The 22607-nt window shown below is 58.2% G+C and overlaps 2 protein-coding genes across 4 annotated transcripts; both read right to left on the bottom strand.

The window, feature by feature from the left end:
• SUN2 (Sad1 and UNC84 domain containing 2) lies at positions 1–10640 on the bottom strand. 2 transcript variants are annotated; one of them, XM_064454290.1, is made up of 18 exons: positions 10536–10640; positions 9998–10157; positions 9239–9411; positions 8956–9090; positions 8660–8755; positions 8375–8468; positions 8084–8154; positions 7701–7825; positions 7100–7330; positions 6939–7016; positions 6805–6848; positions 6184–6349; positions 5870–6097; positions 4704–4788; positions 4490–4605; positions 4134–4301; positions 3594–3686; positions 1–3489 (listed from the first exon to the last, which is right to left on the bottom strand). In XM_064454290.1, the coding sequence occupies exons 2-18, from the start codon at positions 10120–10122 to the stop codon at positions 3376–3378; spliced, it is 2142 nt and encodes a 713-aa protein (XP_064310360.1). In that variant the 5' UTR covers positions 10123–10157; positions 10536–10640; the 3' UTR covers positions 1–3375. The 2 variants fall into 2 exon arrangements, with proteins under 2 accessions (XP_064310360.1, XP_064310366.1); XM_064454296.1 differs by lacking the exon at positions 10536–10640 and adding an exon at positions 10423–10452.
• A 320-nt stretch (positions 10641–10960) lies between these two features.
• Positions 10961–22606, bottom strand: LOC135313874 (extracellular serine/threonine protein kinase FAM20C-like). 2 transcript variants are annotated; one of them, XM_064454265.1, is made up of 11 exons: positions 21298–22606; positions 17631–18185; positions 15965–16140; positions 15806–15884; positions 15203–15295; positions 14904–15019; positions 14414–14594; positions 14197–14306; positions 13427–13508; positions 13225–13284; positions 10961–13139 (listed from the first exon to the last, which is right to left on the bottom strand). In XM_064454265.1, exons 2-11 carry the CDS (start codon positions 18107–18109, stop codon positions 12905–12907), a joined length of 1611 nt encoding a protein of 536 aa, XP_064310335.1. In that variant the 5' UTR covers positions 18110–18185; positions 21298–22606; the 3' UTR covers positions 10961–12904. The 2 variants fall into 2 exon arrangements, with proteins under 2 accessions (XP_064310335.1, XP_064310325.1); XM_064454255.1 differs by lacking the exon at positions 21298–22606 and having other exon boundaries at positions 17631–18580.
• Between the last annotated feature and the right edge of the window lies 1 nt (position 22607).

The raw sequence follows: 22607 nt of genomic DNA, 5'->3' as shown, positions 1-22607 counted from the left end.
GCAGTTTTGATATAATTTATTTGTCTTGGTATTTTTTTTTTCTTGCATAGGCATAAATTACAACCTGTTGATGAAAAAAATAAAACGAACAAAACAGTGCAGCATTTGCAACAGGCTACAGCATCAAGTACAACCTCATCTCCTGCCTGTAACCATCTGTTTCTGCAGGACTAATTTGTAACACATGTAGGGCAAATAAAGAAGGAGGGAGCATAGAGGAGGGAAATGGAGTAAGTAAGGGAAATCTGCTCTGACAGCTGTTTCACATTTCTCCTGCCTCACCAGGCTCGTCTTCTGCATCAGCACTAAGATGAAATACCCCCAGGCAGAGATGGACACGCTCAAGCAGGAGTTTTATGTGCCCTTTTTATCTTTGCAGCTCAGGACAGTTGCAGAAATCCTACAAGCTGCTGCTGGTGAGAGGCAGCTGACCATGCACTGGTACAGGTTCTTGGGCTGCAGCTCAGCACCGATGCAGAATTTGGGGGCTGAAAAACCAGATGTAGCCTCAGCATGCCTTCCTGGGGCTTCTCACACAGTCAGCACGGTGAGGCCTCCAAAACCAGCACTATCCCTAGAGAAGGGCATAAACCCCCAGGGTGACCGCTCACTGGTGTCTCTGTCGGGTTTTACCTCAGGCGAGCAGAGACTTTCGTCTCCAAAGGACAGGGCAAGCTTGTCCTGTTAAAGCCAAATTCTCCCTGCCCCACAGCCACCGGTTAACAGTCCCATGGGAGGAGCAGAGACCCCACTCCAACTCCATTCTCAGGGAAAGAGGTCCCCCTTTCCCACCTCTCACCAGCATGCCTGATTTACTGTGAAATCATTTTTTCTTGGGCAAAGACACTGACAGCCCAATCCAGAGACCAGGGAGCCAGAAGGGACATAAGAAAAGGGGCTTTCCAGCCTCATGGTTATGGCATTTGCTCCAGCAGCCAGAGAATGCCTGAGGAAGGGGGTGAGCTTCATCTCTGCTTTCTCTTTATCATTCAGTTAAATACAGGAACTGCTCTGCCAAGCCCAGGACAGGGCTAGGCATTCATAAAAGCACAACCCCATGTGCACAGGGCACTCACAGACATGACTCCAAGGCAAGCAGGCAGCTGTAGACAAGTTTAAAATAACTTTGGCTGTGGATGCCAAGAATTAAGACTATGCGCAATATAGGAGAGAATTTATCGTCACTGGATCTGGCTGCAGGCCCAGCAACAAGGCCTCCCAGCTCTGCAGGGGGCTCCATGGCATAATTTTAACCTGTTAGATGGAGCTGTGCCTTTCAGGCTCCCTTCCCTTGCTTGGAGCATGGAGACTCCTCCAGAAGGGATGTGATACCATCATCCTTATCCCCTCGAGCTGGAACAAGGGGACCAGGGCTTAGTGCTTCTGCCTGACACACAACAGGGCATGCTGAAGGGAGATGCTTCTTCAGCCCTTTCCCCCCCCTCTATGCCTCTTGCCCTACAGCGCTTCAAGCCGAGAAGACCAGAATGTGAATCAATTCATGGTGTTCCCCTAGTGCTCATGGTGTTGGGGGAGGGATGATACCAACATCATATAGGGCTGAAACACTAAACATGAGCCCTTTAGATTTTCTTTCAATGAAACATAAGACAAATGTGGAGGCTGTAAACGCCACCCAAGAACATAAGCCAAACTAAGCATGATGCAGGCAGCCAGGAGGTGGAGTGGCCAGATGGCCCCAGCGCTTGTCAGCCTGGGGAAGGTCCCTGTGCATCCTTCCTGCGGTCCCCTGCGACAGTTCCCATCACACCATAGGTACAGGCAGGATCTACATGCCCGCTGCTGGCAGAACTCCCCATCCTGCTCTGCCACGGTCCTCTGCAGCCAGGGCTCAGGGAACCAAGCAATGCCAGTGAGGACAAGGCAGGAGGGAAAGGGAGCCCTTCCAACAGAAAGGAGGTCAGCCTGCACCAGCCATCTGCCATCGGGGACCACGAAGTGACAGAAGCAGCCCTGAGCACCACAAGCAGGGGGAGGACCTATTGCTCCCCAAGGCGCAGAAGCACGCTGGCACCTGCAAGCCCTGGGGATTGCCCCATCTCCCACGCAGAAGACAGCTGAGGCACAAAGAGTCGTGCAGAGCACTGGGGCAGCATCACCCACTCGCTCCAGTCACCCATATACAGATGCAGTTGCGGGCAAGAGGCTGCAGCCACATGTTGCAGTCTTGGAGGACATCTCTCGAGCAAGGAGGGCAGGAGTGCCTCTGGCCACCCCACCAAGCAGCAGTCCACAGAGGACCTTGTCTCCCAGGTCCAGCTACCAACAACCCTTATTTTAAACAGCTCTGTTCATCTTACTCTAGCTTATCCTACTGCACACGCTATTCTCCAACTAAACGAAGCTCTAGCCCTCTCTGTGTCTAAGCCACTCGCTTGAGCGGCCCGGCATAACATTCTCCGGTTAAGTAGAAATTGCATGGAAAAAGTATTTCTTCCTTTGTTACTACAAAAAAAAGTCCCCCAACACCCCAACTGGAAAATAACCCCCTTCCCCATCCCCCTTAAAAAAAACAAAACAAAACAAAAACCCCACAGAACAAACCAAAAGGGGAAGCAGGCAACAGGAGTTTTCAATAGCATCAAGCTTAACATGGGGGAGCGAGCCAGCCAGGGGCGGCCAACGGCATCGCCAAGACCCAACACAGCCACCAGCGGCAGGAGGGCTCAAGCAGACAGACAGCAGCACCGGGGCAGGCTCTGCCACCAACACGTGCCAAATTTCTCCCCTCCTGCTGCCCCAAACCATTAGTTTTATGTTAATACTTCATTAATACTGTCTCATTTCCCCTTTGCCAGCCCAGCAGTGGAGGTCTGGAGATCTTTACCTAAACCAAGGCCAAGGCAGGAGAAATGACCCCCACATGAAGGGGAGAGTCTCAGTGGCCACAACCAGTGGCTCCCACCTACTCTGGCGGCACCGAGCCGGTCACCACGGTCCCGTACGCTGTTATCGCGCCCAAGCCCGCGTGAAGCACATTGCAAAATTACATACCCCCTTCCCAAGCCCTGGCAATGCTAGGCGTGCCATCAAAGAGGTGCAGGGCAATGGGGACGAGGGGCTGCGCAGACCCGATTAAAAATTAGCTTAAAAAGTTAAAATGTCCAACACTCACTGAAAACAAGCCAGGCTGCGCTAGGACGGACATGGGATGCTCTTGCCTCACCACCCCAGTCCTTGGAAGAGTGAAAGCCTCACCCCTTAAACACCAGCTCTTCTCCTCCCCAGAGGGGAGCAGCTTCCCAGGGTGGCTGCTGGCGCATCCCAGGATTTCTACGTGCGAAGCAGTGAACCAGACAAATCCTCTCCTGCTGTCAGCCCGGCAGCATCCTCATCCCGTGCAGGAGCTGGGGCTCAGTGCGCCGGCTCCCCATGCACACGGAAGCGGTAGATGCAGGTGTATTCGGGGTGTCCCCAATTGCTCAGCACCCGGAGCTCCACCAGCTGGTACGTGCCCACAGCGTCACCCTTGGGGAGAGGGGGAAAGAAAAACATGAGCTCTTGAGGGCTCAGAGACCCTAAGGGCTCCATTTTCTTCTCGGGGTTGAGTGCTCCAAGGGCAAAGCACTTACCTCCAAGTAAAATGTTTGGATGGGGTCACCGTCATGGTTGTAGGTGAACTGCCCAAGGAGAAGGCCCTCCTCCTCTCTCTCCTCCTTCAAGCCCTATGGAGGGGCAGGGAAGCAGAAAGGGAGAACCAGGGGTGGTCAGAGAGGGAGAACCGGAGGCGGTGAGCACACCCAGGTCAGAAGAGGGAGATGGAGACACAAGTGTACTTGGCCCCCACTCCTGCTCTTCCAGGCCAAAAGAAACAAATGGGGCCAGGGGCCAGTGGGGAGGGAGGGTGGGGGGAAGACCGGAAAGTTACACCTTCTCAATCCCCTCTCGCCCAGTGTTGTGTCCCCCCACTCCCCAACCCTTCCTGAAGCCTAGTGCTCCCACTCTTCCCCCCAGTACTGCTTCTTCCTCCTCTTCAGGATAAGACCAATCCCCCAGAGCACCCCACAGCCAGGTATGGGGACTCACTAGCCCTCCCCTCCCACACCTTCCACCATGGCACCCTCCCACTGTGTCCCCCCACTCCTCCCTCAGGTCCAGGTGAGGGCACTCACATAGACAGCAAAGTCCTTGGGGGCACTGGGGATGGTCCCCTGAGGTGACAGGGCTTTTGGGATGTGCTCCAGCGTTACGGCCGTGGGACGGATGATGCCAGAGAGGCGGATGACAGCAAAGCCCTGGGACCCACGAAATGCCCAGCAGTTCCCAGGGTTGACATCTGGCTATGAGTGTGGGAGCGAGACACAAGCAAGGTTATCACCATCAGTGCTATTTTCAACCCCACCCCCCCCCCGACATCAGCCTGGACACTTGCTTGGAGCAACAGTGAGAACCCAATAAAACCCACCAAGCCCACACAAGGACCATCCTATCTCCCCCTTTGGTGGGGTCTTGCCCCAGGGGCGCCCACCTGCAGGATGACACGGGGGGACTGCGACTGGTACCACAGGGGGATGCCGAACAAGCTCAGCAGTGCCGTCCGTGTCTCGTAGGTCTCCGAGCAGCGGGTGTTGATGACGCTGGCCCCTGGGGCAGAGAGGGGACAGCAGCAGGTAAGCCCCATGACATCCCTCTCCAGGATGGCTGGCTTGTCCCAGGGAGGGTGAGAGCCCACCACCGCCTACCTGCTGACTCCAGAGCATAGTCGACCATCCCCACGCGGTCCTCACTGTAGCGCTTCAGAGCTTGACCCACAATGAGATGCACTTGCTGTGGCAGGAACAGAGGGCACAAGAGGGATGAAGAGCTGGGGCGGGTGTCCTGTCCCCCAGCCGCCTCCACCCTGCAGGGACAGAGAGGGCACAAGGACCTTCCCACAAAACAGCCGGGGGATGAATCACCATGGCAAAAATGAGAGGACACGCATTTGGCTGGGAAGCCACGTTAGAGGTTGCTAAAAATACCCCAGATGAAAGGAGCTGTGCAATGAAGGGGTAGTATCCAGGCACACTGGGCTTGCCCATCCCCATCCCAAAAGAGGGGCTGGCCCCAGGGGGGGAAAGGTATCCCCCAGCAGGTACCAGACACAACCTGACAGCCCACCCAGTCCTCCCCCAGCATCATCTGCCAGTCCCTCCTGCCCCATCCTGCAGGATCGATGGAAGCTCCACCTATCCAGAAAAGGTAGAGCCATCTAGAGCATCATTCTGGAGCCAAACCCAGCCCCAGGAGCTGGGACCCTACAGCACACCACTGTGGGTCTAAACTTTATGGTGTGCACGAAGCTGGTGCAGACTGTGGGGAGTCCTAATTCCAGCTTGATCCCTCCCCTCTGCCACCTCCACAGGGAATTGCTAACAACTCTTTCCAAAGCAAGCAGGCTCATTTTTTCCCCTGGTGTCATTCTGCTGAAATGCTTTGCCCCAAATGACTCAGCAGCGCTGCTGAAGGACGGGAGTAAGCAAGATGCTCAACCTATGGAAGCCTTGCTGGCACCTGCCCCACCTTCTGGGTGAAAGATGCACAAACAGAAACTTGGGTTTTAGACAGCAAGAGCCCCACAGGCATGCAGATTATCACCACCTGTGACTCCTTCCAGGACAAGACAAGGACATAAGCACAGCCCAGGGGAGGCTGGTGGGAGAGGAGGGATGGAGGAGTTTCAGGGACGCTCTTGCCGTGTGGGATGTGAGCCCAGCATCAGTGTCCCAGCTGTAAGGGCTGTCCCCACGGCTCTCCCATCTGCCAGGCACATGTGCTGGCCCCTCCCCACACGTAATGGGGCAGAGCCCCCAATCCCACACCTGTGGTCACCATCATGTCCCTGGGGCTCAGGCCAGTACACACTCACCTCCTCCGTTACCCCTGTGGTCCCCCCTTGCCGCAGGGCCACTCCAATACCGGCCTGAGCATCCCGTGCCGACAACCTCCGGTCCTCCAAAACTTTGGCCAGAATCTTGCGCTCCAGGGCCTGGAGCTCCGCTTGCAAGTCTTCCTGCTGGAGGATGAGGCCAGCGGCACCATCCCGCCGGGACTGTGACAGGAACCGACTGATCCACGCTGGGAACTGTGCTTCCACCTGAAACGGTGGGGCCAGAGCTCAGTCCCGCCACAGTGAACCTCGGCATCTCCCTCTGCCGAACTGGGTGGGGACTGGGGACTCACATCAGCCCGCATCGCCTTCAGCTGCTCCAGCATTCCCTCCATGTGCTTCCCCATCACCTCCTGGTCCGATTTGAGGCCTGCCAGCTCCCTCTTCAGCGCTGCCACCTCCTGCTCCAACTTGCCCACCTCCTGCTGGAAGCTCCCTCGCAGGCCCTCCTGCACTGAGCTGTGCCAAAAGAAAAGCAACAAAATCTTGCGCCAACAGTCCCAGCTGCCCTCTGCAAACTGGGGGAGGGGGTTCATCCCCCATTGCCTATGCTCAACCCCATCTCCCACCCCAAATGGTTTTAATTCCTGTGGCAACGACCTCTTCTACCGCATCCCATGGGAAAGCATGCCCCGCTAGACCCTCAGCTGAAGGGCCACATTCCCCACGGTGAAGCGAAGTTACGGTGGTGAAGGTCATTTGCTGCAATGTTCTCTGAGCCCTGCTGCCAGCCAGGGCACTTTCTTGCCAACATACAATCTTGGAGAGATGGATATATGGGTATCTCTCAACCTCTCCCTTGCCCCGAGCAAAACAGACCTAGAAACCCCTCCTAAGCCTCACTGTGAGGATTTCACCCTGCTACTTGCTTGCCCCTAACATAGTGACGGCTCTGCCCAGACAGCCACGGTTACCTCTGCCACTCCAACTTCAGCCTCTGCAAGCGTGCCTCCGTCTCCTGCCAGGAGAAGAAGGGGAACAGGTGAGACCTGTGATGCTAGTGGTGATGTCGTCCTGCCCAGGTACCACCACGTGCTTATCCCCTTACCTGAGAGGTTTGCGCCATCTTCCCCAGGCGCCCATCTAAATCCCTCTGCACCTGGGCTCGGAGGGCATCCAGCTCGCCCTGCAGGATGAGGAACAGGGAGGAACATCAGAGCTCCGGCCCCACGTGCCCCCATCTCCCTCTGCGCTCCCCACACCCCTCACCTGGAGATGGCTGGTCATGTCAGTGCGGAGATGCTCCTTCAGCCCCGCATCCCGGCGGTTCACCAGCCCCTCCAGCAGTGCCAGGATGTCCCCTGGGGGCAGCTCTCCCCCCGCCGCCACCACTGCCGCTCCCTGCCGCAGCTCCCACCGAGACATCTCAGCTTCCAGCGCCTCAAAGCGCTTCTCCAGGGCCTGAAAGCGAGCCAGGAGCCGGTGCTCCCCCTGCTGCCCCTGTGGTGACAAACGCAGGATGTGATGCAGCCCCCCAGGGAGGTGGGGACCCACAGGGGGCCACAGGGACACCTGTGAAAGGGGACCCAGGCCACTCTGTCCCCAGAGTCAGTGGCATCTTATTCATCTGCTGCTTCCCAGGAGAGTGCAGATGTTCCCCCTGCTCTATCCCTGGGGCACCCCAAGAGCAAGAGGGCCACAAACTGGGAGAGCCATTTCCACCAGCGTGAAGGCACCATCTACCCCACCCTCCACCCCTTCCCCATCCCCTGGAAGGGCTCCTTCAGCCATGGACTACGCTGTCCTGGCTCTCCTTGCAAGGCACCCACCCCAACCGGGCCACCACCACCATGCCTTTGCCAAGGCTTACCTGGTCCAGCGTGGTCAGGTCCCCTGCCCCAGGCACGTGGGAGGAAGATGACTTTCCAACTCCCCACCACGGGAAGGCAGGGAGGCTGAGCGTCGACAGCCCATATGGGTAAAAGTACCAAGCTCCTGGGCATGCAGGGGAACAAGGTGGTTAAAACAGCAAGCCAGTAACGGGCCACAGCAGGGGACAGGGTGGACGTGCAGAGGCTCAGCCATCAGCATCACTTGGGATTACCAGGAGGCCCCAGCACAGGTGTGCAGATGCACCAGGGTACCAGGAGCCATGAGCACTGAGCTTGGGGCCACCCCATCCCATCCCCTGGGCACGGCAGTGGGATGCTCTGCACTGATCTCAGGGCAACAGATCGACTCAGGCTGACTCACCATAGGCGGCAGCAGCGAGGAGCAGGAGGAATAGCAGCAGAAGCAGGGACCTCTTCAGCCACGGGTAGCGCCTGGAGCACAGAGAAGAAAGAGGTGCCTGTAGAACTGCGGCCACCTTCCCCCATGGCAGCGCTCCTCTGGATGGGGGCCAGAGGGAAAGCAAAGCCCAGCCGGGCTTTGACACCAGACACCCACCCTATGTGTGCCAGGCTCTGCAGGGCACCCCCTCTCTGGGGTCTGGTGGGTTTTCCCCCCACCTCCCTCATCCCGGTGTCCTGCCACCATGCTTACCTGGAGAAGGGGATGCCACCCAGGCGGGGAGCCGCACCGGTGAGGTGGTGCCAGGCAGCTGCCAGCCCCGAGAACAGCCACCCCACGAACCGAACTGCCAGGAGAGAAACCGAGCCTCAGGTGGAGTCCCGGCACAGACATCCCCTCCGTCCCTGAGGATGCTCCCACAGGGGAATAAAACCCCTCCACCTGATCAGGGAACAGCACACATGGCACATGGGGAGTGGAGATGCTGGCAGGGAAGAAAGGTGTGGCTAGAAACCCCCCCGCCAGCCCTCCACTCACCTGGGGAGGTGAGCACCTGCCAGAGGAAGGAGCCCACCCGGGAGGCTGCAGTCCTCAGCCCTGATTCAGAGCTACTCTGGCCTGAATATAAGTGACCTGGAAAGGAAGAAATGAGGCAGTAAGCCACCAAACACAGCCTGCAACCCTGTGCGTCGCCCAGGGCGAAGGCTTTGCACAGGTGATGGCATGCAGGGGGGGCTGGCTTCACCCTGGGAACACCCAGGCGCTGGGCTGGTCCCCTTGGGGACATCGCCCCCAGCATCCCTGCCACCACGAAGAGGCCAGTGCATCCCTACCAGCGTAGTCATCTTCCGAGGAATATCCAGACGAAGAGGCGTAGGTGTCATATGTCTTGCTCTCCAGCAACCCGTTGATCTTACTGGACTCAGTGTCCCCTGTACCTCTTCTCCTCCTGGCAGAGAGCTCCCCACCTGCCCCCAAAACACAGAGTCGCCATGAAAAACCACCCACCTCCACCCCCACGGGGACAACCCCATGAGGCAGCCTGGGGGTCTGCCCCAACACCCCCCTGGTGCCCAGGGAGGTCGCCAGCTGCCACAGGAAGGAGGGAAGGCTCACCCCAGTACATGGTGCTGTCCAGGGCATCATCTAGCACGGAGCTGCCCAGGGCAGCGAGGCCCCGGCTGCCCCCCAGGTAGGACTCGCTCATCATGGACTCGCTGTAGTAGGAGGTTTGGGTGCTGGGAGCAGGAGAGAGGCGCTTTGTGCTGCTCGATTTCCTTCTGATCGTCCTGCCAGGGGCAAGAACAAGCTCATCAGCCATGTGTGGTTATGGTGGGATGGGCGTGATAATCACGCTGCACCTGTGGAGGAGAAACGGGGAATTTACCCCACTCCCTCCACCGGCATCACTTCCCTCTGCACCCCCCCCGCCCCGCCATGCCAAATGGCGGCAGGTTTCAGAGGCTGCAACCGCTGCTTTGCGAAAGGCCCCGCTGCCTGTCCCGAGGCAGCTGCCGGCACCACTTCCGCTCGCACCGCTGCGGTTTTCCGGCCCGCCGCTCGCCTCCCTCCCGCCATCAAGCTGGAGGCGGCCACGGCTGAGAGGAGGCACGCAGCCGCCCACGGCGGCCTCCCGTGCCGGGGCACGGTGGGGAGGACGCGGAGGTGCCACGGGCGAGGGGCACGGGGCTTTTGCTGGCGTGGGGAAGCAGCCAGCGCCAAGGCGGCCATGCCGAAACGCAGCGAGCTTGCCGTCTTGCTCCCTCCTGCCCTGATGCCCCGCTCCGGGAAGGTGAAGGTGCCCGGTCCATGGTGGGGGACAGAGCGCCCGGCCACGTCTGGGAGAGGGGACCCCCACCCCTGCGCCCCACTAACCTGCTGGTGGTCTCTTTGAAGGGGAGCTGCTGGCCCCCCAGCAGGGAGCTGCTGCTGCTGGTTGTGGCATCGTCGTCCCCGGGGTAATAGCGCGTGGTGACGAGGCGCTGGCTGCGGCGGGACATGGCAGCAGCGCCACACGGGTGGGCCACGGCTCACCCTGGGGAGGGAACTGTCAGTGGAAGGGGACCCACCCGGCGGGACCCCACCCCTGCAGCAGGGGTCTCGGTACACACCGAAACCCCCTCCCGTGGGGTGCCCAGTGCGGCTGGGGGTCTCCGAGCCCGCCGAGGGGCACCTGCTGCCCCGGGCCGGGATGGAGCCGCGCCCCACCCCCCCCCCCCCCCCCGCCGCCACCACCTCCCCTTAGCAGGTTATAAACCCCCTTCCCCTCCCACAGGCCACCCACGCGAGCACCCACTCACGGAGCCGCTGCCCCGTCGGACCCCCTGCACCCCCCGGGCCGCGCTACGAGCCGGCCAGCCCGCCCCCCACCCCCACGCAAAACCCGCCGTGCCCCCGCCCCACGCAAACCCACCGGCGAGTCGCGCAGGACGCACAGGAGCCCCGCACCGTCCCTCCGGGCCGCCGCCGCTCCGCTCCCTTTTGTTTTGCAGGGGAAGGCGGCCCCCGCCCCCCCCCGGCTCCCCCCAGCCCCCCCCCGCCGCCCCGCCCCGCCCCGCTGCACGGCGCGCGCGCGCCCGCCGCGGGGGCGCCCCTCCCCCCCGCCTCTAGGGCTCCTGCCATGTCCCATTATTAACATTACTATTATCATCATCGCTATGGTAATATTTTATTTTATTTTATTTTATTTTACTTTATTTTATTTTATTTTATTTTATTTTATTTTATTTTATTTTATTTTATTTTATTTTATTTTATTTTATTTTATTATCATTTGTGGGGGGCGACGGGGGAGCCCTTCCCCACCCCTTAGCTGCCCACAGCCACCAAACGCCTCTGCCCCGGGGGGCTCCCCACCCACCCACTCCCATGCCCATGGGGGTCACAGGCAGCCCACGCTGCCAGGCACAGCCAGGCTCCTTACAGGTCCCATGGGTGACGCCAGCCCAAAATAGGGGCTCCCAGGTGCAGGGCTGCGCCCCGGCCCAATTTGGGTTTTGCTGGGGTGGCCAGTTTGGAGTCTCGGTGGGGTGCAAAATAGCCGGTACCCCCACACACCATGCGGCACGACGGTACGGCCAAACCTGTCCCCGCGGCACGGGCAGCCCCGCTCGACGCCCGTGCGCCCACGCCGCCTCGACCGGGCTGGCAGGTTCTGCTGCTCCCCGGGCCCGTAGCCTCAGACACCCCGTTACCATCCCTCTCCCCCCACAAGCGGCAGGGCCGGCTCGGCAGGGGGGGTGCGAGCCAAGACTGGCTGCTCCCGTGGGACCTTGAACGCGCGGCGTTGCAGCCAGGACCTTGTGCAAACTCGCTGGGCTGAGAAAACAGCCGCCCTCCCACGCCCCGGCTTCTAAATCTGAGGGCGCCTCAGAAGAAGATTTGCCGGGGGGGGGGGGGCTCGGCGAGGGGGAAACCGGCCGCCTGTATCCAGAGACAGTTGTGGGGCCACGTCCGTGGGGCACAGGGCGGGAGCAGCCCCGCCGGCTTTTGGTACGGTGTCGAAAAGGCATTTCTAGAAAGGGTTAAAAATTACGAAGCCTGCAGAAGGGGAGCAACCTGTTGCAAAACAGCCCTGAAACCTTTTCCTCCCCGCGCCGGGGTTTGGTACGCAAGCCGGGGCAGAACAGGAGGGCGTGCGGCAGCATCGGGGGGGCACGCTGCAACAAACCCTGATTCAGAGTCCCCGGTCCCGTTGTGTAACACAGACAGATCCTCTTTGTCTCCCTTTCTTTTTTTTCCTCCCTTTCGAGCCCATTTTTTATTCTGGCCTAAATCTCTGCCTGGCTTTTCCGGGGCAGATCCGTCTCCCACTGCGGCAGCTGCCCTTTTTCCCCCTTTTCTGTGGCTTCCCATTGCTCCGTGGGTGACCGGCCAGGCCGGAGGACAGCTCTCCTCCCCCACGGCACCTTTATCTCTGGCCACGCCGATGCCAACCCTGTGCCCTGTCCTGGGGACACTGGTGGTGGCCGTAGCAATGGCACCTGCCCCAGCTGATGTAACCCTGCCGCGGATTAACCCCCCCGGGAGGCTCAGGGGATAAGCTGGGTGCTGAGCCACCAGGCACTAAATAGGGTGCACGTCCCCGGGTCAATCCATCCCCTCCTAAGAGCCACTTTTTCGGGCAGGGAGGGAGCTGGCAGCAGTTCTCAGGGGGTTTTGGCAGATGCTGGGGAGGGAGTGAGGCTTGTCCCCCCCTTGCTGCACCCCCAGCGCAGCAGCGGAGGCGACGATGTCGATGCCAGGTTTTTGGGTGGGCATTGGAAGAGCGGGACAAGAGCGGGACAGGGATAAGCAGCAAGTGGCCAGGAACTTGTGCCTCAGTTTCCCCACAGCAGCAGCGGAGACACTCAGCTCTTTTTCTGGGTATCACCAGAGCATTGCCATGCTGGGGGCAGGGGTGGGGGTGGCAGAAGGAGCTTGCCAACTGCTCAAGTTTGGCAGCTCTTGCTAGGGAAAGCCAGGAAAAATGCCAAACCTTTCCTAAAAGGCTTTGGAGGGCTGAAGTGACACGTCCAGGCATGCAGGGACAGGTCAGGGCTGGGAAAGCAGCCCCAGTGGGGGAGATCTCAGCTCGTGTCTTCTCCACTAGGCCAACCTTTTTATTTAAATACCCTCCCCACCCCATCTATCCTTACAGTCCACTTTCCTGGTGCATCACGCCGCTTGCTCCGGCGTCACCGAAAGCTGATGCTACACAGAGTCAGAGCTGCACGCTGATGACCATATCGCCCCTGGCAGCATGCCAAAACACCCCAACCCAGTGGGGTACTGAGCCCCCCGTCACACCTGTGACCCCACATCATCCACCAGCACCTCGTCCAGGTGGGCCGCCCCGGCCAGGCAGTGTCCCACCACCGCCAGCACCTTCCCCAGGCGACGGTCCAGTGCCCGCAGGTGGGGCTCGGCCAGGACCGGGGCCAAGGGGTCGGTGGCCAGCGCCTCCCGCAGCAGGTCGCTCAGGCGGTAGGGCTGGGTGGCCAGCAGCTGCAGCCGCAGGTAGGTCGATTTCTTGATGCTGCCGAAGATGAGGAGGGAGAGGTCTCAACCCAGGGAGCCTCTTCCTGACGGCAGCTCCAAGGGAGGTGGGGGGATCCCCTTACCTGCAGCATTGCCTTAGGGGGGCCAGGATGGATGGTTCATCGCGTGAGTGTGTGCCAAAGCTGGAGGGGAGAAGCCCACCGGCAGGTGTCAGGGCAGCATCGCCCCGTGGCTCAGAGCCAAACACAGGCACATTTCGGCAAGACGCATGGTCTCCCCCCTACCCCTCTGCTGGAATTACTTCCCCACACACCCCGGCTTTACCCGCGGCCGTTGTCCAGGTGAAGCAGGAAAGTGTCATTCCCAAATTTCTCAAAGGTCTCGTAGTGGTGCCGGTCCATGTTGCCTGCGGTGGGGCAACAAATTTGCCATGGGGTGGTGGGCCAGGAGGTGGGAGCACGGACATGGACCACCCTCCCCTCCTGATGCGAGGCTGAAACTCAGAGGCTGGGGAAAACAGCTTGGGAGCACCTCTAAGGTGCCCATCTGGTGGCCATGGCCATGGGGAGGGACCCAAGCAGAATCCCTGGGGCCTCCAGGACCCTTCTCAACCTGGCAGCCCCGTGGAGACACAACAGCAGTAAATGGAGCAGAAGTAACAGCAAACGCATGGTTGGGAAGCTGGGGATGAGGAGGCGGGAAGCTCTCCAAGTCAGATGATGACGGGGAGACAGCGTGGGGAGGAAGGAGCAGCCCCAGAGATAGGAGAGGCAGCACGAGCCCTGGGGAGCATCGCCGCCAGCCCTAGCTCCACAGGGGCTGCACATGGGGGCTTGCCAGGAGGCGCTTCCAGTGCCTGGGGTGCTCAGCTGGGATCTCCCCAGCATCTCTCGTCCTTCTGCTTCTGCCTGGGATGTGCCCTAACGACACAACCCTTTGCTCTCATTTCGGGTAAGAGTGCAGCTCTTTGCAGCCTAAGCAATGATTTGGCCAACAAACCTCGCAGGGCGCAGTACCGCGGGACACAGAGCTGTTTGGGCCTCTTGGTCCCAAGGGGCCCCAGCAGCCCCCAGCACCGGCATGGCGGGGCTCACCCATAAGGAAATCAAGGACCGTCATGTCGATGAGGTCGAGGAGGCGATGGCCCCTGTCGTAGGGCGGCGTCTCTCGCACCTGAGCGCAGTAATTGGGGTTCAGCTCCCACCTGTGGGCAGAGGCCGGGACAGGGGACGGGGCCATGAGAGTGACTGTGGGGCAGCCCCCTCCCATCCCACAGCTCTGCTGCCCCACACCCCCTGTGCCCCAGCTCACTCAGCCTTCTTGCTCTTGTGGTAGGAGCGGCGCCAGGGGCTGCGCCAGGAGCGGCGCTTGGCCAAGGTCTTGTCAGGCAGCAGGGCGGCCATGGAGCCCTCCAGTCGGTCCGGCTTGCCGCAGAGGGCGTGCTCGGTGGAGCAGTAGTAGGAGCACTCCCCGTAGAAGCAGACGTTGCCCGCTGGCCGTGGGGACAAAGCAAAATTTGACAAAGAGCAGGAAGGCAACGAGCCTGCTGCCCCCATGCAGGGTGGTCCGGCAGCTGCCCGGATGAGGATGCTCCACACACCGTGGCCTCGTGCCACCAGCAAAGCAATGGCAAGGAAGGCCCTGAGGAGCAGCGCCCGGCGGCAGGGGAGCCGGTGGGAGCTGGAGCAGTCCCCAAAGGGATGGTTTGTCCCAGTGCAGGGGGAGCCAGGGCAGGAGCAGCCAGCTCCAGGGGAGCTCCATGCGGTGGCTGCAGGAGGGGATGGATGGCATGAAAGCTCACCTGGGGAGATGAAGAAAGTCTTGGCCAGTTTCTTGTCTGTGGTGATGTCACGAATCTCCTTCGTTATATTGACCAAACGGCCAGAAACCGGGGGGATTCGCCGGAAATCAAGGATCCTGAAACACAGAACTTGGAATAATTTCTTGTCGACCCCAGCTGGTTTTCACAGCGAGTTATTAAAACTGCCATGAGCTGCAGATATCCCTTGCAACGGGGAAGAGGAGGTGGGATGAAGGAGCAGTTTCTCTGCTGCTTTGCTGTCACAGGAGGGCAGAGCTGGATGCAAAGCTTGCGCTCACCTGTCCAGATGGAAGGCTGCAATCTCCGCGTTGTGCCGCTCAAAGTCCGAGAAGTAGAAGAAGTCGATGGGAGTCTCCTGGTCCCGGGTCTGCCTGAGAGGAGAGGGGAGGGTGGGGGCAATGGCCATGGATGGGGTCACCCAGAGTGTGGGCTTGGCTCGAAACCACCCCTCACCTTGTGTCCCTGGTGCCACTGGAGACACAGCAAGACCCAGTCTCCTCCAGTCACTCCCTTGCCAGAAGGTGCGGCCCCAAACCCCCCAGCCAGGCCCCCCCACACCCCTTGCTCCCAAACCAAGGGCTGGGAAGCCCGGATAGACTGGAGGGTCCTGGATGGTCCTCATGGACCATCTTCTTCTTTCCACCACTGGAGGTCACTACCCCATCACAAGCTGCGCCCAGCCTGCTGCAAACACCACCAAGGAAGTGAAGGAAGGGGACCATCCCTCTTGCCTTAGTTGGGGGGGGGCAGGGGGGAGGGTTGAAGCAAGGCAGTGCACGAAGCATTTCTCCATTTCTCCCTCCGTGGTCTCCTCTAGCCTCTCCTCGCCACCTAACGGGACCATGCTGGTGGGGTATGGGGTTGTCCCCAGCTCTACTCACTTCATGGGCTTAAAGAGGGCCTGCCCGTAATTCGGGAACGTCATGATGAGCTTGAGCTGGGTCCCACCGGATTTCTGGACTGAAAGGAGGCACATGGGAATGAGGGAGGTGGGCAGCAGGGCAGGGGTGCGGGCAGGGGTGCAGGGAGGGAGGTGGTACCGGAGCTGACGATCCTCTGCATGGCCAAGTCCTGGAGAAGGGTGGGCATCAGGGGGTCCCGGCGTGGGTACAGCTCATAGCGGTTGATGCCAACGTGGAATTTGAGCCAGGTGGGGTAGGTGTCGTAGGCTGTCTTCCCTGTCGGGAGGAGCGTCTCGGCTTTACTGCTGCTGACCCTGCAGCCCGACAGCCACCGCCACCCCAACAACAACAACAACAGTGTTTAGTTGGAACAGAATGGGTCCCACGTCTCCAGGCCCTTCCCAGGAGCTGGTGCACGGAGTGTGAGGTCGGGGGAAGGCCCAGCACAAGCCCTGGATGGTGGCAAAACCCTCTGCCCCATGCACCCTCCTGGGGCCCCTGGCACTGGGGCAGATCCCACCCACGGCTGGTGGCCAGGGAGACCTGCTGGCACGGCTGGAGCAGGCTCAGTGTCTTCCCTCGCATCCCCCACGGAAAATCCCCAGGCTGATCCTGCTCCTTTCATCCATCCCTTTATCTCCCTGCTGGAGTAGCTCGTCTTGTTGCTTTCCCCCCAAGGGATTAGCTCCCGGGAACACAACTGGCTGCACCCCGCCATGTGCTCGCTGGGGACACATATGCATCCGTAAAACAGGGGTTGAGGAGCAGGGGCTTCCCAGCCATCCCCAGCACTGACCTGAACTCCCGCCCTCAACATCCAGTTCCCCTTGGACAGATTTATTGCACACCCCTGGTTTCACCGGGGGGGATGCGTTTGGGTTAGCGCTATCCCTGTCTCTGTGCCTCCTGCAAATTTGCAGTTTGCTGGCATTCAAGGGGGGCTCCTGGGAGTATCTGCCCCCAGTCTGCACCAGCACCAACTGGCAATGCAATGGGACAGCCTGGCTCAGGGCATCTATAACAAATCCATGTCTCTCTCTCTAGGAAAATGCAGACTGTGCCAAAATTTCGTCAAGCCAGACCCATCTCCCATGGTTATCCGTAGGCGAGGTGGTCCTCAGAGACACGGCAAATGCCTATTTGTGGAAACCAGCTCTTAAACCGGCTTTTATTCCCTCCCAATTTTAGCAGCCACCACATTTGGAAGGTGTGCTTTCCATAAGGAAGCTGCTACATGTTATTGATGCTAAAGCTTTTAATATCTCCCCTCCTAATTAGAGGTTAGTAGTCCAGTGATAAAAATAGGCAGCCAGCAGTGGTGATCTCACCATACGGCCAAGCCTAAAGAGGTCAGGCAATGGCCTGCGAAATGCAGGGCGGGAACGGTCTCACAGTTAGAGGTAACCTACATTACAGGCTTTGCATCTCCAGTGTGTTAGGAGAGGAGGATAAAACATGTTAGAAGTCTGGAGTGGGGACTTCCTCATATATAGAGAGACCAAAGGCTAGTTTGCATTGGGGAAGGAAAGGAGACGAGGAGACCACCTAAAAAATACCCTACATAATACTATGAATAATTCAAGAGTCTCCTCTGGCTTTGCCACGGGCCACAAGCTCCTGGGTAGCAGCCCAGAAATGCAGGGCTAAGAGGTGATTTGAGGCACAAGAAGAGCACTCTCAGCAATTGGGGCCTCTATGTAGGTTGCTGATCTATACAGGGAAACAACATGCTTGGTCCTTGCTGCTTGTCCCCTCACACCCATGTATCCCCCAAAAGCAAGCCGGGGCTGAGCTCACTCCTCACCATTCATCGCTCCCACTGCTGCGCAGGGTGAACTTCTCCATGGGGTTGACGACAAACAGCTTGTCTTTCTCTGTCACCTCCGGGATTGGGATGTTGTAAAGAGGATGCTCGAAGAGCGCCGCCAGCTTTGATCCCTTGGTCCTCCCTGCATTTGCCTCTCCGTGCTGGTGCCAGACCCCCGGCTGTCCAGCCCTTGCGTGCGGCCCTGCTCCCTGCGGCTGGGAGCTTTTCTCCAAGGAGCCGTTGCTGCCACTGAAATCCTGAAGGATTCGCAAGCTCAGCTTTTTGGGGCCAGCAAGCACAGAGCTGCCTGATGGGACACCCGAGGCTTTAGCTGCTTTTGCGTCACAGCCGCAGGGCCTGTGGGCTGCAGGGAGAGCCAAATCTATCACCAGGTGTGCCAGGAAGGCCAAGAGCAGGAGAAAGAGGAGCCTGACTTTAAATTTCCTTTGGAAAAGCGTTTGCAGCCAGCACCGCATCCTTCTTCACCTGAGGCACTCAGCAAGGGGTGGGGACCCACCTGGGGCTCCAAGAGAGTTGGTGCGGCCACAGCCTCTGTGCAAAAATAGGAGCAAGGTGTCCTGGATTTAGAGCATTACAGCAAAAGAGCAACCAGTGCAAGGGCAGAGTTGCAGGAAAGATCTGTCACTGTGGCACCTCACGGGGTGACGCCGCCGGGCTGGCAGCAGGATGGGAGGTTGTGGTGGGGTTTATCAATGCTGATAAGGGGCAAGCTGGCACTGCCAAGGTTAGCATGAACGGGGCAAGTTCCAAATCAATAGCCGCAAGGCTGGCTTGCGGACAGCGATGGCTGCAGATAACCCCCACACCATCCTGTCCCTCTGTCATATCACCCGCACGGGGCTGCAGAACATTTCTTGTTATACAGGGCATTAAAGCGGTTCTGCCTCTCTGCAGCACCCACCCTGCCCAGCACCATGCACCCCCCTTCCCCATGTCTTCACACTCATAACCCAGGAGAGTTTTTTCCCTTGCTGCTCAGCCAGAGCAATTTCATCACAACCCCCCCCATCTATTCAAAAATCACTTGTACTCAACCTGCCCTTTCAAAACCACTCAAATTAGGTAAAAAGAAGGGGATGTGAATATCAGCATCGCTGGGAAGGGAAAAGCTGGGCTGGCGGTATAAGGAAGGTCTGCCAGGCAGGTGAGGTTCACGGGCAGGGTTGCTCCCAGGGCCTCTGAAGCAGGCAGGGGAGGTGGGCAGGCAGGAGTGGGGATGCTGCCTGCTGCCTCAGGCATCAGCACAGAGGGGCAGCAGGACCCACGTGAGCGCTGGGGAGGACTGGCAGCTTGTGGAAGGGAAGGGCAGCCCATTTTTACAAGAAATTAACTTTTCCAGGGACACAGAGCTGGGATGCGTGGGAAAAAGCAGTTGGTGACTTGTAGGGAGGGAGCTTTGGATTTGTTAAGGGACAGAGAAGCATGGGACCACCTGTAACAAACCTGGGGGCTTGGGTACAGAGTCTGGAGCAATGTTTTTCCTGTTTTCATTTTCCCAAAGGATGCAGAGGGCACACAAAATGCCGTACATCGTGTGGCCCTTCCTCACTGCGTGATATACCAGCAGCCAGCTTGGACACCCTCGCTCCAAGCCAGGGAGGGTATGATGAGCAGTGGGAAGGAGGGGGGTATGCTGGAGACTCCCCCCACTCTGCTGCTATCCCTGCACAATCCTCTTGCTCACGCTGCCCTCTCCGTGCCGTCCTGAGCCGGTTCCGTCCATGCCAGGCTCGGCCCCCTCCCAGGCATTGCGGCGAGAACACGGTGTTCTCGGTGTTCTTGGCTCGCCGTGTCCCACAGCGCGACAGTTGCCTGGAAACCGCCTCCGGCTGACACCGTCAGCCACCCCAGATTCAGCCAGCCCTGCATTCCCTTCCCTGCGCCTTGCGCTAACAAGATGGCCGATGGGAGCTGGGGCGAACGGGGAGGAGGAGGAGAGCTTTCCAGCCTGGCTGGCGAGCTCGAAGCCCTGCAGAAGGAGCCGGGCGGAGGGGAGCAGATGGCTTCCCCGGGGAAGGGAACACGACGTCTTGCTCCGGGAGGTTTGCTGGATCCAGTCCGGACATACGGTTTGGAAAGAAGGCGCCTAGGAGGGGCTGTCGCTGGAACATGGGATCTTTAGGTCATTACTTAGCAAAAAAAAAAAAAAACAACAAAAAACAGCCCCCCCCAAAAAACAACCCACAAACCAAACGCACCAACAAAAAACATGTGCTAACCACTTGCATCAAAGGAACTTGGCTCTGGTCCCGGAGCAGGGCCACAGATTTCTTTATTCCAGAGCCAGCTCTGGGAGGCCAAGGGGAGAGGGAGATTCCCCACCCCCACCCCTCTGTCCAGTGCCCCAAACCAGCTCCAAACTGGGTGGGTGGTGATAGAAATCTCCCTCCTGCATCCTAGAGCCAGACAGGGCAGGCACCCTACAGGCTGAAGCCACCCTGCTGACCAGGAATCCCAGCCCCAGGCTAGGGGAGCTTGCAATCCTACCTCCCGCCCCGATTTAGCATCCCATGGGAAAGTGGAGGCAGTGGGATTAGGTGGGGCACTTGCCACCTTTAGCATTTCAATGCCAGCATTAAATATTAACCAAAAGATTTTTCAGCAAGTCAGACACGAACCTGTAGCAATGGGGAAGAGCTGGAAAGCTTCAAAGCCTGCCCCGATTGTCTGACAGCATGTTGAGGTACCTTGTTACCATGACATCATCTCAGAGAATGGGTTGAGTTTGCACCTTTTTCTTCCCATCACCCCCCCCCCACACACACTCTTCTTCCATCTTCCCAGTGCCTTCCCTTCGCAGCAGGTTCAAGTCACCCTTCGGGTGGAGGAGGAGCTGTACATCCGAGGACATTTCCACTGCTGGCACTGAGTCAGGACTCCCTGGCAGTTGATAATGATGTTGCCCATCTCCCCTCAGCGGGGAGGGATGAAGTCATGAAGCACAGCCCTCTGAGCTGCTATTGCAGCTTTCCGGGACGGGTGGAGAGGAAGGGTCATTTTGGCTGGCACCGATGCATCACCCCACGTTTCTCATCTCCTTTTCTACATCTGACTCAGCCTGGTGCTTTGATGGGTAATGGCAGCAATATGCAGGGGGCAAGAAACGAGAGGGAGAGGAGGACACAATAGCAAGCCACCTGTTGCCAACTTACCCAGCTTTCTGCTGAAAATCCATAAGGTAAAAGCCTCCAGCAAGGGACTACAGTTTTACAGCCAAAAGCAGATAGGCCCCAGAGGATCCTAAGCATCAGTCACAGAGGGGTCTCCTGTGGGAAAGCACAGGACAAGGGACCCTCTCCCATCCATGAACCGTACTCCCCTGAAAACGACAGGCAAGCCTGAACTCGTGCCAATTCCAGAGCAAAAGGAGGGCGAAAGCCTTTCTTCTAACACACAGGAGCCAGTGCAGCATGGCTCAACATGCAACAGGCAGAAAAATCGATCTGTCTTATTGAACACTTGCCTGACACGCACAGGTGAGTTTTGGGAAGCAGAGGTTTGTGCTTTCGCGTACAGCGCTGATGACAGGCACATAAATCGGCTAAGATGGGTTGGCTTCTTTGTGGTAAGTTCTTGTGGGAAAGCTGTTACCCTTGGAAACAAAAATAGCCTGCCACTCTCCTTTGAGCCACCTTGCACTTACCTTGGGGGAGTTACAGTGTGGGAGCTGACTTGCTGCAAATTCACACCTAGATCACCTCAATCTGTTTGCACGCTCATGCTTCGAGAAGGCTGGGGAGCGATCGACGTTCGCTTATTGCCAATGCAGGTCATGGAGACATTAGCTTTGGTCAGCTGGTGGCCAAAGAGATAACAGACCAGCAGAGAGGCCAAAAGATTGTGTGCTGAGGTAAGCAGCTCCCTACGATCATCTGCAGGTCAGGACGACCCTGCAGAGATGCCCATGACCAGCGTGTCTGTGCATATGCACACAGCAGTTAATTATTCATTAGCATGGAAGAAGCATGATTAAAGAGAGTATGGTATGGCTGAAGGTATCATCACACTCCAATGCAGGGCATTCCAAAGACACTGGCTTTACCTTTTGCTCTGAACCTAGAGGAGGTAGAAAGTTGTGGAAGAGAAAATCATCTTTCCCACCTGCCAGCTGCAGAACGCGCCAGACAACAGTGCTATCTTCATGAAAAGGCAGCCAGCTGGAGTGAGACAGAGTAACCGCACCGAGACAGCTCAAAGGATTTGGACCCTGCTATGCTGCACAATGCTCCTGGCATTGTGGTCCGCCGCACATGGCAGGTATCACAATACCAGTGGCCTTATGGTACCAGTTATGTGTCCCCCCTACCTCGCAATTCCCTTCCACCTGCTCAATAATGCGAGAGGACATTGGGCCCAGCCAGCACAGATGGTCCAAATTTGAAATAATTTCTAGTTATCTTCATATTACTGGAATTCCTGGCTTATAGAAGAGCTCGTGATGTGATGAAATGGAGGAAGGACATCTCTAGCACAACACTGAGGTTCAGAGAAGAAACAAAAGGAATCCTAAGACCTTCCACCAGTTTGATCCACTGCAGGCTCTAATGCAGAAAGGTCCTTTGGAACTGAACTGTGGACTAGAGCATGGCCCCTCATAAAACACGAGGTGCCAGTGGCTCTGCTGGTGATGTTCTGAGAGGAAAGACTGAAAATCAAGAAGGAAGCCACCAGTGCGAGACCCCAAAGGTCAGAGCAGAGGCACTGGCTGGGCAGAGGACACAGGTACACTCCCTTGCTGCTACCTAAGATGGCTGTGTGAACTGAGGACTTTGGCCAGCAGCACTGCAGACCTGGCAACCTTCCTCAGCATCACGGCTTGCACTGGTGAAAGGAACTGAACAGGGAGGATACGAGTGCATCTCTGGTACCTACGAGTCAGCCAGGAAAGAGGCAGGATGTTACTGTCTTCCACAGGAGCTACACCACTGCTTACTTACTTCCATGTTTCCTGAA

This window comes from Phalacrocorax carbo, chromosome 1, assembly GCF_963921805.1.
Source record: "Phalacrocorax carbo chromosome 1, bPhaCar2.1, whole genome shotgun sequence".
NCBI lineage: Eukaryota > Metazoa > Chordata > Aves > Suliformes > Phalacrocoracidae > Phalacrocorax > Phalacrocorax carbo.
This window is presented reverse-complemented; position numbering and strand designations above follow the sequence as displayed.